Raw genomic sequence first — 14,365 nt, 5'->3', positions numbered from 1 at the left:
CCCTAGATATTACAACATAAATTAATGTGCAGGCTATTTAGAAGTGTGTATTTATGGAATCAATAAAAAAGATACCATATACAATAGGTACAGGAATGAAATATCTTTGGGAGTTCAATGCAGAAAATAGCACAATGAATAACTGATGTTATGCAGTCAGGGCGAGCCTTGGGTTGTGCGCTAAAGTGTCGAGATTTCAAGCACCGATTGAAAATGACCAGGGCCTTTAAGACATGTGAGACGCTAGCGTCCCACCTAGGCAACAGGAAATGGAAGTGCGCAATGCCAAATGTTAATAGTATTCGATAAAACTCAAACTTTCATTAAAACACACATGCAGGGTACCAATTTAAAGCTACACTCGTTGTGAATCTAGCCAACATGTCAGATTTTTAAAATGCTTTTAGGCAAAATCATGAGAAGCTATTATCTGATAGCATGCAACACCCCAAAATACCTGAAGGGGACGTAAACAAAAGAATTAGCGTAGCCGGCGCTACACAAAACGCAGAAATAAAATATAAAACATTCATTACCTTTGATATTCTTTGTTGGCACTCCTATATGTTCCATAAACATCACAATTGGGTCTTTTTCCCGATTTAAATCCGTCCATGTATGCCCAAAATATCCATTTGTATAGCCTGTCTGGTTCAGGAAAAAGCTCCGTTCCAAAACGCAACGTCATTTTTTAAAATTAAATAAGTTGCCTATATTCTTTGACAAAACACTTAACTACTTTTGTAACCCAACTGTAGGTATTTGTAAACGTTAATAATCGATCAAATTGATCACTGGGCGATCTGTATTCAATAGCAGCTACTCAAGAAAACGTTGTCCTTTCTCTCTCTTCCAAAAGTCTCTTCCTGTATGCTGGACGAAATGAAGGATCTATTTGTCATTACACAAAGGATTTTTGTCAACGAAAATGACGTTATTAGCGGCATCGTGTGGAAGTTGTAGGAACTGCAAGCTCCCGGCTATATATTTTTTTAACAATTTAGAGACTGGCGGATTAATACTTTTCTGTGTTTTTTGTGACCAGGTTTTTCTTGGGATTTCGCTTGCTGTTCATGTTCTGTTATAGTCACAGACATTATTTAACCAGTTTTAGAAACTTCAGAGTGTTTTCTATCCACACATACTAATCATATGCATATACTATATTCCTGGCATGAGTAGCAGGACGTTGAAATGTTGCGCGATTTTTATCAAAATGTTGAAATAATTCAGGGGAGCTTTAAGAGGTTGAAACATATGGGACCAACAAGAACATGACTAGGCCCTTAAAACATAAGGGACCAACAAGAACATGACTAGGCCCTTAAAACATATGGGACCAACAAGAACATGACTAGGCCCTTAAAACATATGGGACCAACAAGAACATGACTAGGCCCTTAAAACATATGGGACCAACAAGAAAATGTCTATAAAGTAGCTAGCCTACATGTGTTACAACTTTAGGCATATATGCCAAGGTAAGGCTAGCCTATCAATTAAGACCAATTATTAGACTAATTTATAACTGGTTTAGCCCAATATTATTCCGTTAAAACAAGGGCTGTCTGTAAAACTAATATTTTGCAAAATAGTCTAAAGTTTCAACATAAAATTTAGGCTACTGAAGTAGGTTTAGGCCTACACACTGACTGCACCAAATCTTCCCGAAAGAAAACAACATCCCAAAACCTCTGCCATGATTCCATCACCCATCTTAAAAAGTTGAAGAACTACAGGCAGCAACACTGTAAAGGGGTTGTGGTGAATTTGACAGTAACTACAGGCAGCAACACTGTAAAGGGGTCGTGGTGAATTTGACAGTAACTACAGGCAGCAACACTGTAAAGGGGTTGTAGTGAATTTGACAGTAACTACAGGCAGCAACACTGTAAAGGGGTTGTGGTGAATTTGACAGTAACTACAGGCAGCAACACTGTAAAGGGGTTGTAGTGAATTTGACAGTAACTACAGGCAGCAACACTGTAAAGGGGTCGTGGTGAATTTGACAGTAACTACAGGCAGCAACACTGTAAAGGGGTTTGTGGTGAATTTGACAGTAACTACAGGCAGCAACACTGTAAAGGGGTTGTGGTGAATTTGACAGTAACTACAGGCAGCAACACTGTAAAGGGGTTGTGATGAATTTGACAGTAACTACAGGCAGCAACACTGTAAAGGGGTTGTGGTGAATTTGACAGTAACTACAGGCAGCAACACTGTAAAGGGGTTGTAGTGAATTTGACAGTAACTACAGGCAGCAACACTGTAAAGGGGTTGTGGTGAATTTGACAGTAACTACAGGCAGCAAAACTGTAAAGGGGTCGTGGTGAATTTGACAGTAACTACAGGCAGCAACACTGTAAAGGGATCGTGGTGAATTTGACAGTAACTGCAGGCAGCAACACTGTAAAGGGGTCGTGGTGAATTTGACAGTAACTGCAGGCAGCAACACTGTAAAGGGGTCGTGGTGAATTTGACAGTAACTACAGGCAGCAACACTGTAAAGGGGTCGTGGTGAATTTGACAGTAACTGCAGGCAGCAACACTGTAAAGGGGTCGTGATGAATTTGACAGTAACTACAGGCAGCAACACTGTAAAGGGGTCGTGGTGAATTTGACAGTAACTACAGGCAGCAACACTGTAAAGGGGTTTGTGGTGAATTTGACAGTAACTACAGGCAGCAACACTGTAAAGGGGTTGTGGTGATTTTGGCAGTAACTACAGGCAGCAACACTGTAAAGGGGTTGTGGTGATTTTGGCAGTAACTACATGCAGGAAAGTGGCAAGTAGCTTAAGTTGCTGTATTTCATATTGCAGTACACCTGCTGAAATCTAAATGCAGTATCAAAGCAAGTACTGTGTAATGACACACAGTACAATACCGTAGAATTGACTGTATTATACTTGTTTAATAAAGTACGTGCTACCGCTATCTTAATGAATTAATGAATGAATGAATGGATGGCTGGCTGGATGGATGAATGAAATTCATGGATGGGATTTGGGGTTTCTAAGTCACAGCATTTTACTGTAATTACATGGAATTGGTGCAAGCAGGTCATCTGCTAGATAATGTGTTTACACATTACAGCATATATATTAATATTTGGTGTTTCACTTCCAAGAGTCCTTATCAAAGGCTTCCAAACTGGCAGTGACTACAGGTCAAAACAGACCAAAAAAACATGGACAAATGCTCAATCATCAAAGGTTTAAGGCTTGCTGCTACTCCAATCTGTCCCCTATACATTTTTAAATGATGGGGCACTACTACCATATACTGGTGACATTGGTAGGCCTAAAGCACTCTCACCAACAGGTGCAAAAAAATGATAGCCTTTTACAAGGCACCCTCAAAATATGTTAATGAGCCAACCTACCATGCACCCCACTGGAGGGCCAAGGTTGTTGTGGGATGGAATTACAGTAGCCTTCGAAATACAGCAATTATTTCCCAGCCTACAATTTTTTCACATAATGCACCATCATTTACAGTATGATGCAGTAAAACGTTTCACAGTATTCTACTGTTGATTATACCCAAAATTACCTATAAATAAATGTAATAACAGCATAATAATGCATCACTAAAGTTAAAAAAAAGTCTCACATCATGTATATTTACTTTTAGAAGGATATATTGTTTTTGTTTCAATTAATAGATATGCAGGTGTTCGAGAAAATAGTGACAAATAAATATGGAAAATAGATCATTTCATTGGAAGGATGGATGGAGGGATAGAGACCAATTTGGCCAGTATTAAAGGCTAATACAATACATAAAAAAATAGCAAAATGTCGCTGATGTAGCAGACAGTGTACCTCTACAGTATATGCATTCCCAATGCGCATTTCACTAAATCTGATGTTGCAAATGTGAAGCGCCTCAGATACAGTATATGCGTCTAGATCCGGAATAAGTCACCTTAAAAAAGCGGATGTAGACCACGGGCACACTGGCCCAACAGGAATGATTGTGTTCCTCATAATTTAGCAGCCAAGACGAGTGGGCCACTGGGCCGCTTAGGGCGTCTGAGCCTGGGAGCTATTGTGGCATTGTCATCCCACGCTAATTCTGATCATGGGGACGCGTGGCCAGATGGTAAGGGAGAGAGGGCGTGAAAGGGCGCAAGCACCTCTTCACAAGTTGGCCTTTTAATTCGGTCTCTCTGATAGTTTCTCCCCCTTGCTGCCTCAACGATTTTGCCGGATTCATTGATTTTTGGCCGTTCTGTGCCATAACAAATGGAACTTTCTAGAAGTTCCTATTATAGAGCCTCCACAAAAATGTCACAACTCGAAATTGACACTCCAACATTGAATAGACTAATGTAGGTTAGGATAGGCTATTGGATCAATTAGGTAAGTGTAACGGATGTGAAACAACTAGCTTAGTTAGCGGTGGTGCGTTTCAATCGGTGACGTCACTTCCTCTGAGACCTTGAAGTAGTAGTTCCCCTTGCTCTGCAAGGGCCGCGGCTTTTGTGGGTGACTGTTGTTGATGTGTGCAGAGGGTCCCTGGTTCGCGCCCGGGTATGGGCGAGGGGACGGTCTAAAGTTATACTGTTACATAGGCCTATATAAAAATTTGACCCACTAAAATCTAATTGCCTTGTTAGGCTATATAGTCCTGCGCATGTAGCAAGTTTTTCTTTTGGTGAGACTTTGCTGCTCTCTGGAAGAGAATGCATGCTCTGCGACCGTGGGGTCTTTATGTGTGACCCTCTGAAGGACGTTTCCTAGTGATAAGCGACAGGAGGCTGACTGGGGGTCGCGTGGCTAGATGTGCCATTGCCCTTTGTATGGTTATAGGCCTCCCCAAAAGTCGCCCAAGTTTTCTGGAGTTTCAAAAGAAACCCCACCACTCACTGTATTCATCAGCCACAGGCCACCCATTGTGACTCTATAGGCCTATAGATTGGATTTGTGGTTTAGAAAATGGACTCAAATCGGTACACTTATTCAAAGCTTCGCTGATGCACACTTGTCCGCCTGTCATTGCCAACTACCCACTGAAGGTTAGTTAATTATTAAGGCTCCGAGGATCACACTCCTTTTAGCCTACAGTAATCCTTCCAATAAAAAACAACAATATCATCCAATGCCTATGCAAAAACTAGTTAACCTGTTTGGACATCTCTTGTATTGTTAATAGGCTACCATTCAGGGTTTGGGTCAATTCTAATTGATGACAGTCATTCAGACAATTGGAAGTAAACTGAAATTTCAATTCAATTATTGAAAATGTCTTATTTATTTTCAATGGTTTCTCAATAAACTGAAAAGTAGAAGCTATTCATTTTCCAAAGATTTGTATTATAAATTCAAATTACTTATTGAATTGACTGCCTTCAATTCGAATTGACCACATTAGGCTACACTGTTTCATGTTGACAAATTCAACAAGCGTTATACCTGTTGCATTCACAAATAGGCCCATATGTTAGTCTCATGCATAACAATGTGATATCAAAATGTATTGTGTGGTCAAGGACCACACATAGGCTATTGCTTATACTGACGCTTCATTGTGATGATCACACACCTGCCCGAAAACCAGGGGTCAGGGCGCACCTGCCTTAACTTCCCATTAGTCACCTCCTGCTCCGGGGCTCACTGAGAGAGAGCCTTCTCCCGGGCTGGACCGTCCACTTCTTCTTCCACAGGGTTATTACTCTCTTCATGGTGATTAGGTTCGGCTGAATACCGCCTATTGTTCGGCGGAGTTTCCCACGTTCGAGCATTCGCCTGACAGTCGCGTGGCTCAAGTCAAACACAGAGCCCCCGCCATGAATCTCTTACGCCAAGGGCCAGCGCGCGGGTGTGACATCTGTCTGCGTGGTCAAACTGACATCTGCTCTCCCTGACTCAATGAGTTAGAAAAAGTTGACAATATATGTTTAGGGTACAGTTTTAAAACGCTTCCTGTATCTGGCTTAAGTTAACAAAAGTTATACATAAAAAAAAAAAAAAGGTATATTGATTAATAATAAGCCATGATCAATATCCAAAAGGATATTGAAGTAATTTGTCCTTGTCGATATTAGACAACCCAAAGAGCATCGGAATTCATGTGTAATTAGGCCCATTTACCCCCACCCATATCCCCCAAAACCATTAGGTGAAGGGATTTCATTTTATTTCAACGAAATTCAGAACATAAAACAACACCTGCAATCGATGTATTGAATTTTAATCAATTAATTCGAATGAAACCTGACCACCTGTTGATAATTCGTTGAGTAGCCTAGACCTACTTAATTTACTAAACCAGTGCAGAGTTGAAAATAGTTTGAAATAAGCTTTTAAGTTTGAGTGTAATTGCCAATAGGTTTTCCAGTCATGAGCATACAGTATATATCCCTTGCCATTGCGCGAACATAATTTCGGCTATATCTCAGGAGAAACATAGGCTACATTCAATTTAAAATATGAACACTTTTCGTTATACTGTAGGCTTGTGGCTTAAATTCTCAGAGCAATTAGTTTAGTCCTACTCTTCACTCGGGATTTAATCACTAGTTTCTCAGCATCAACACTTCCCTGAGCACTTGTTAGTATCGACACCGATACAGACTGATAACAATGACCACAGGGCCACTAGGCGTTGTGGGTATTTTTCTGTGTGAAACTTCAGGGGATAGGTTTCGCCTTTTCTCGGGTAGGCCTAATGCTTTCCCAACTCATTGGCATGAATGGCCAAGGGGGTCCCTGGTGTAACCACGGTAATTACACACTCTTGTTCGGCCCTGGGAATGACAATCCTGAGGGGACCCGTGCGCTTTGCTTCACGAGAGAGAGAGAGCAGAGGGGGGAGCGGAGAGCGGAGTCGATGGGGGGTGCATGGTTTCAGGCTGGACATCTGTCGTTTGTATTTTTTTGCAGGGCTGGTACCTCGGCTATTGAAAAGAGGCAGTGAGTGACCTGTCATCCCTGACTGATGGGAGCGACACCGTGTGTGGGAAAATACCTCAGCCAAAGAGCTTGAGCATTCACATGCTAATTATTCCCTATAAATAAGAGGGGTGCGCCGCGCGGAGGGCCTTACAGACAGATCCTAGACTCAGCCGGGAGAGGAGAGCTATACTCCATATACAACTATACCGAGCGTAAAGGAGAGATGACAACCAGCGCCATGGCGCACAACGTGGGGAGACACTCGAGTGCCAAGGAGGAGAGAAAGGTATTGCCTTCGTCCCCGTCGATAGATAAACTTAAACATCAACATGTGTCTTTCTTCGGAGATGCTCACGCTTAGTGATCATCTGGTCCAGTTTGTGTCTGTATCTGGTCGCCATTAACCTATCGCTTTCCATCTCTAGTTGCGCAAGCCGCTTATTGAGAGGAAAAGACGGGAGAGGATTAATAACTGCTTGGATCAGCTGAAAGAAACGGTCGTCGGGGCGTTCAGTCTTGACGTGAGTAGGCCTATATACACACTGTATTTTAATTGTTATAAATGCTCAATTATATGGAGAGTGAAAGACGCAATGTAAGTTATTTCTTGACACTAACTTTCCATTTTCCCCAACAGCAATCGAAACTTGAAAAGGCGGACATTCTAGAGATGACAGTGAAACACCTGCAGAATGTTCAGACCCATAAATTCAGTGGTAAGTGTCCAATGAAGTGACTTGACGGAAGAAACATACAAGTGAGTTTTCAAAGTTGTGCCTGCGTCCAATAATATATGTAAGCAGTTGGGGGCCTAATCTGCACGTTAGAAAGTAGATACGGAGACTGGTGGGAGTATTTTCATCAGTTATTGAATAACAGTCCTATGTTGCCTGATAAGAATAATACTTTTTGAGTATTAGTACTCATAGTTGTATGATTTAATTATGGTTTTCTCCATATTTTCTCTTGGTTTCAACATAAAACAATTGATTAGTCAAGTGTTTCTTAATCCTGGTCATGGGGACCCAAAGAGATTCCACTAATCAACTCATTTAAACATTTGATTAGTGGGATCAGGTGTGTGGTGTTAAGGCAAAAACAAAAATGTGCTCCCCTTTCAGGATTAAGAAATGCATTATACAAATTTATTTTGGTTAATAGGCCAGTCTGGGTGCAATACATCCTGCCACCAACAGATTGTGCTATGACCCATGTTTGACCCAGTGTCTCCTCCCCTCCACAGCAGACCCCACCTTAGGCCTGGAAGCACAGCAGAAGTACAGCACAGGCTACATCCAGTGCATGCACGAGGTCCACAACATGCTGCTCAGCTGCGAGTGGATGGACAAAACATTGGGCTCCCGCCTGCTCAACCACCTTCTCAAATCCCTGCCCCGCTCAAGCGAAGAGCCCCCCTCTCAGGCCAACCCCAACCTCAGGCCCAACGCCCCCCCACCCAGCCAGGGACCAGGAGCCCCCACTACACCCATCAGAGGGGACCCCAGGTCTGGGAGGCAGGGCCAGATGGAGGGGCCACTGTGCCATGTGGTGGGGCCCCAGGACAAGCCCCTGCTCCTGCCTGGGAGCCCCCACCTGGGCATGCTGGAGATGTGGAGGCCCTGGTAAACTAAACCGGCCCTCTGGGTGCGTGCTGGATCCCTATGTTAGACCCTCCTCTGTTATGTATCTTATAGATATGCTACTCAGAAGACATTGTTTTGGATTGTGGGGCGGTTGCGTTTCTGATCTAGGTGTGGTATATAAAACAGACCTCTCAGTACTTCCTCTCCGAAGTCTACTTTCCGTAGCCTGCATTGTAGAAGGCTCTTATTAATCTTTTTCTTGTATTTATTGTATTAACATCTTTATTTATTGAATAATAAGATAAAACATTTAGCTTCTTAGCTCTAGTCACAAATAGCTTTTGTACTGCTCCCTTTGTTGTATATTACTAACCAATATTAATAAAAATGTGTATGGAATTTCTGTAGATGTTATCAATTTTATTTGTACACACCTGTGCTCGTGCACACGCACAAAAACACACACTTTCTCTCTTATATAGAAAGGTTTTGATCCTATCAACATGATGAGATAAACCCATGTTAAAAGATATGAATGATGCTGAGGCCTACAGCTGCTACAGTATTATTGTGCATTTATAAACAATTAAAAACGGTATAATATTTCATATTATACTCTTGCTTGCAATGTGAAGGAATATAAGAAAATGGTTTCAGTAATATTAAATAAATTACCTAGTCCAGTAGGACAGAACTTCCAAAATGAAGGAAAGCCTTGAGTAAAATGAGGGATACAAAGTATATTGAAAGCAGGTGCTTCCACACAGGTGTGGTTCCGGAGTTAATTACGCAATTAACATCCCATCATGCTTAGGGTCATGTATAAAAATGTCCAGTTGCCTATTATTTTGGCTACCATGGCTAGAAGAGATCTCAGTGACTTTGAAGAAGGGGTCTCAAAGGAGCATAGCAGGTTTAACGGGTGTGTGTCAGTCACCAGAGCTCAACCCAATTTATGGGAGATTCTGGAGCAGCACAAAACACAAACTTACGGAATTTATCGTTGAATAATGGTGTTGCATGCCTCCAATAGAGTTCCAAACACTTGTATAATCTATGTCAAGGCACATTGAATCTGTTCTGGCCGCCCGTGTTGGCCCATCGCCCTAATAATGTTGTTGGTGTGGTGAGGAAATTAGGTCGGTGGTTTCTAGTGTTTACACCTGCAGCCCAATTTTGAACTTTTTTCCACTAATTGCTCTTCTGAACAATCACGTCAGATCTTTTTCAGAGGTGATCTGATTGGTCAGAAGACCAATTAGTGAAAAAGATCAGAATTGGGCTGTGGTTAGATGACAGGGGGTTGATCGCTGGCAATATTTGTGTACACCCTACTGGACTTGAAGTAGAAGGAAACACGTTTATAATTATTTTCAAGTACAGTATAGGCAAACCATTATTTGTTTACAATTAAAAACATGTTTTTATAAATGTAACCTTTATTTAACTAGGCAAGTCAGTTAAGAACAAATTCTTATTTACAATGACGGAATACCCCGGCGAAACCCAGACGACGCTGTGCCAATTGTGCACCGCCCTATGGGACTCTCAATCACGGCCGGATGTGATGCAGCCTAGATTCGAACCAGGTACTGCAGTGACGCCTCTTGCACTGAGATACAGTGCCTTAGACCGCTGCGCCACTCATTCAATTGTGAATTTTAAAAATCCTGACAAATGAACCTTATCCACAGGCATTTTTTTAAATGATTGAATTCGAAAATTGAAAACGTTGCTGTAGTAAATGGCCTATCTCCCCCTGACTATAAACCCATAATAATTGGCCACAGAGCTAATGAAGCCGCCGGGTGGTGGCAGAGAAGGGAGAGAAGAGAGAAGATGGAGAGGGGCGCCCGGTCCCTTTGCGGGTTCTCGAACAAAAGCGGACCGAGACAGCTGCTCTCTCCCCAGTCCAGACCATTAAGAGGAGATCTGGAGCGGAGCGTGGGGTGGCGAGGTGCCAAACCCCTCCACTTCAAAGCCTCTGGACACGGCCTTCATTTAGGTTGTAGATATTTTACTGATGCCTAATTGCTGTAGCGAAAATCTTGTGCATAAAACTCACTCGTAATGGTATCATGTTGTTTACCTGGAGAATTTAGTGACATGACACATTTTGGTGCTGGTTTAGATAGACACAAATGCGCTATTGTGTATTGGTAATTTGCATGACAATACACAATACATGCAACGAGACCAGAAGGTTGAACACTTCTATCAGACGTAAACAAATAGACAATTGTGCATAAAAGAATAGTGCACACACCCACAACGACATTTGGCTAATGGATATAAGTCCATTTCTAGACATAACATAGGCTGTTTTTACATTGGCAGCCCAATTCTGATCTTTTTACACTCGTACGTCTTTTGGCCAACCAGATCAGCTCTTTTGCCAATAATGGTGCAAAAGATCAGAATTGGGCTGCCTCTGTAAACTCAACCATAATAATCCAAATGTTCTTGAAAATAAGCCTGTAGTTATTTTGTTAACTGTAAGGGATGAGCAAATACAAACATGCATGAACTCTAAAGATGAACATTTAAAACTAGGGTCTATTTAGTATTTTTTTTTTGTACTTATTTCTTCTGTGCGTTTTAAGGGAATGGGGCATCTGAGAGTGCAGTTGCACCCAAACCAGAAGTCACCAAAGAAGTGAGAGAACAAATGAGGGGCAGGCTAACACCTGTCGCTTTCTTTGGGGAAGGGCCTTTAATTCCCAGTCTGATTCAGTTTAGGCCAAGGGGCCTCCGCCAGCAGCTGCCAACTGAAGGCATCGCGTTACATCCGAGAACCCGCACTGGGAAAATCTTCTGAGCATTGCACAGGGACATACGAAAAATGGTACTGGGTAGGGCAAGAAAATAAAGAGAGAAAAATGACAGTCTTGAGATAATCAGCAGATTGTCAGGATTTGTAATGAAAAATATATTACAAATACTCCACGCCACTAAAATGTCATTATTATTATTTTTTTGACACATCTGCATAATATCTCTCTGTGTTATGCCATAAATAGTCCTATTGGTCTACCTAGTGAAATACATTGGACACATTGGAGCTTTGATGACCCACTGAATGGGTATATAATTTGTGATAGCAGCCTGCACCCCATCCTATTTCCTTTCACAGAATGTAGGCTATAATGTGCAGTTATGGAGGACACAAACAGATGACAAGATGGAAGATGCCAATAGCTGTCTAATAAACATGTTATAAGTTACATACGTTGTTATTACCATGCAATGCACTTGTAGGCTACTTTTTTTCTCCAAAATTGTCATTATTTCTTAAACAGTAGCCTAAGTGAATAGCCTACGGTTGATCAACAACAACAAAAAACACTGTCGCCAGATACGCAAACCCAAAAGATTACTTGTGACCACTACTGATTCTCACCGCGCAGAAAGGGCTGGCGGAAGACAAAGGAGAGGGCTTTGATTGGCTCTCGCGGTGTGTGCTCTGTTGTCCCCTGGCTAGAGTGCAGACAAACCACACATTCATATGCAAATGAGTCCTTATAAATACCTACAACAGTTCTATAGTGCCAGCAGTACGTCTCGCGAAGATTGTACAATAATCATAGGGCGTCTCGCCTGTCGTGTATAAATTCTCTCTGACCGGTTCCGTTTGCCAGCTGCTCTCTTTCACGGATCGGGAAAATAGCAGTGGAATACAAACTGGGATCTCAGACTGACTGCACGGCTCGGGCTCAAAACCAACATGGCCCCCTCGGCTCTGCACATCAAGAACGGATTTGGCATGGATGAGGATGACTACTACGGGATTAATAAAGGGGATAGAAAGGTACGGGGCATCTGTGGTTGTTGTGTCGCTGATCTCATTCTATAGAGTAGCCTACCCTAGTAATGCAGTTATTACATTGGTACAACGTACTAACTGGCCTATGTGTCATTGTTACAGGCTAGAAAACCTTTGGTGGAGAAGAAGAGGCGTGCTCGTATCAATGAGAGTTTGCAGGAGCTTCGGACCTTGCTCGCTGACACCGACGTGAGTTTGGCGCACCTACCCCGCTATAGACTCACCTGGCGCGGCAGCGCTTATTGGCTTGAGCGTAGCCTCTGCAATAATACCGGTCATACAATAGAAGCGAATTAAATCTAATATTTTTCACTTCGTCTCCCCTCGGCTTCAGTCAAAGGTGGAGAATGCAGAGGTTCTGGAGATGACGGTGAAAAAAGTGGAGCACATTCTCAAGGATCGTCCCCAAGGTAAGCAGTGAGCCATGGTACAGACCATTGACCCTTTCCTCCACTCATCAAAGTGCATTTAGGCCCATATCAGGTGCGGCTTAACATAACGCCCACTGTTGGAGTGCAATTGAATTTCAGTAGGTCTAATTTAATTTCTTCCTCAGAGACTGACATCATGAACCGGGAGGCCAGCGAGAGGTTTGCAGCAGGCTACATCCAGTGCATGCATGAGGTCCATATGTTTGTGTCCAACTGTCCCGGGATAGACGCGACGGTGGCGGCCGAGCTACTGAACCACCTGCTGGAGTGTATGCCCTTGAACGAGGACCACTTCCAGGACATGGTTATGGATATAATATCGGACACTTCCAGCAACAACGGCAGCACTTGGCCAGCCGGCGAGGCAGTGAGCGTGGCCCTAGCCTCACCCGGATGCAGAAGTATAGCCAGCGGCTCTTCCTCGGCCCTCTCCCCCGCCGCCTCCAACACCTCCAGTGAGGACCTGTGCTCTGACCTGTACGAGACAGACAGCGAGCACAACCAGCGCGCTACCGACGCACTGGAGAACCAAGAAGCCCAGAACATGCCCACCATCACCTACTCCAAATCAATGTGGAGGCCCTGGTAGTGGCCCGTACTGGTCAACTGTCTGCCTTTGGGATTTAATAGAATAGTTTGGAGTCTACCTGGCCCCAGGCTGTGACATCGTCTGTTACCTGGAAAGCGCATATCGCCGGAAATTCACTTCCTGCTATTACGCAATTAAGAACTGCTCATATTTGTTTTTGTAAATATCTCATTATGTATAGAGGATTTGCATAATAAAAGCTCTTTTAGAGACCGAAATACTTCGGCAATGACTTAAATAGGCTATAAATCTTTTTTTTCCAGTGAAGAAAAAAGGCCATTGGGCGTGTAGCCTATAGTTTTTTCGCCATTTAACCTTCAAGAGAAACGCTTATATTTCCCCCCAACCACTTGACGCTGTAACAATGTGTAGAATGTTTTGTCCCAAAAAATGTCAATGTGATTAATAAAATAATTTAATGAAAATGACTATCTTCGTGTATAAATTGTGATTGTTTTTGTTTACACCATCTTACAGAACGACTCAAAGTAAACCAGTTAAAAGGAATTTCAGGCTAGAATGACTTGACGTCTGTTTGCACAACATTTTAAACAATTGGTAGAGTACCTAATATCACATGGTAATTGAATCGTCCAATTGACAAACATTAAAGCAATTAAGAGGAACTGCAGCCTGAAACATAAACTAACAACACTTACAGGCCTCTTGCTAGTCAGGTTATTATCCAATTGCTAAAAACGCAGTGAAACAAAATGATAAGCCTATGAAAAGAGGCCAGTGCCACACTCCCATAATCAAAATCCTGTGTTCGAGGCATTTTATTCATTCATTATTTTTTTAAAGCACATGGAAACAGTCCATAAATAAGGCAGAAGTCAATATTGAAAGATACATTTGTGATAGGCCTGTCATTTAGAACATGTAATAAAACATGATCGAGCGATTCCATAATCATCTCATTTCAGTCGAATAAATTATAAGGTCTGTGTCGCGTCCAGTTCAGCCACGTTCAATTTCTAAATCTCTCCCCCACAGGCGTCCTCTCCCCCACAGGCGTCCTCTCCTAGAGTACAAAGG

At 42.5% G+C, this 14,365-nt stretch overlaps 2 protein-coding genes across 2 annotated transcripts; both read left to right on the top strand.

The window, feature by feature from the left end:
* The first annotated feature begins 7,059 nt into the window (after nucleotides 1-7,059).
* LOC139386227 (transcription cofactor HES-6-like) lies at nucleotides 7,060-8,838 on the top strand. Its single transcript, XM_071131708.1, has 4 exons — nucleotides 7,060-7,187; nucleotides 7,327-7,422; nucleotides 7,539-7,617; nucleotides 8,145-8,838. The coding sequence occupies exons 1-4, from the start codon at nucleotides 7,125-7,127 to the stop codon at nucleotides 8,525-8,527; spliced, it is 621 nt and encodes a 206-aa protein (XP_070987809.1). The 5' UTR covers nucleotides 7,060-7,124; the 3' UTR covers nucleotides 8,528-8,838.
* Nucleotides 8,839-12,006: 3,168 nt separating this feature from the next.
* Nucleotides 12,007-13,756, top strand: LOC139385884 (transcription cofactor HES-6-like). The gene is made up of 4 exons (XM_071131169.1): nucleotides 12,007-12,292; nucleotides 12,410-12,496; nucleotides 12,642-12,717; nucleotides 12,864-13,756. The coding sequence occupies exons 1-4, from the start codon at nucleotides 12,209-12,211 to the stop codon at nucleotides 13,325-13,327; spliced, it is 711 nt and encodes a 236-aa protein (XP_070987270.1). The 5' UTR covers nucleotides 12,007-12,208; the 3' UTR covers nucleotides 13,328-13,756.
* Nucleotides 13,757-14,365: the final 609 nt, after the last annotated feature.

This window comes from Oncorhynchus clarkii, chromosome 27 (assembly GCF_045791955.1).
Source record: "Oncorhynchus clarkii lewisi isolate Uvic-CL-2024 chromosome 27, UVic_Ocla_1.0, whole genome shotgun sequence".
In the NCBI taxonomy this organism is placed as follows: domain Eukaryota; kingdom Metazoa; phylum Chordata; class Actinopteri; order Salmoniformes; family Salmonidae; genus Oncorhynchus; species Oncorhynchus clarkii.
The sequence above is the reverse complement of the archived record's forward strand: the minus strand, read 5'-3'. Positions and strand labels throughout refer to the sequence as shown.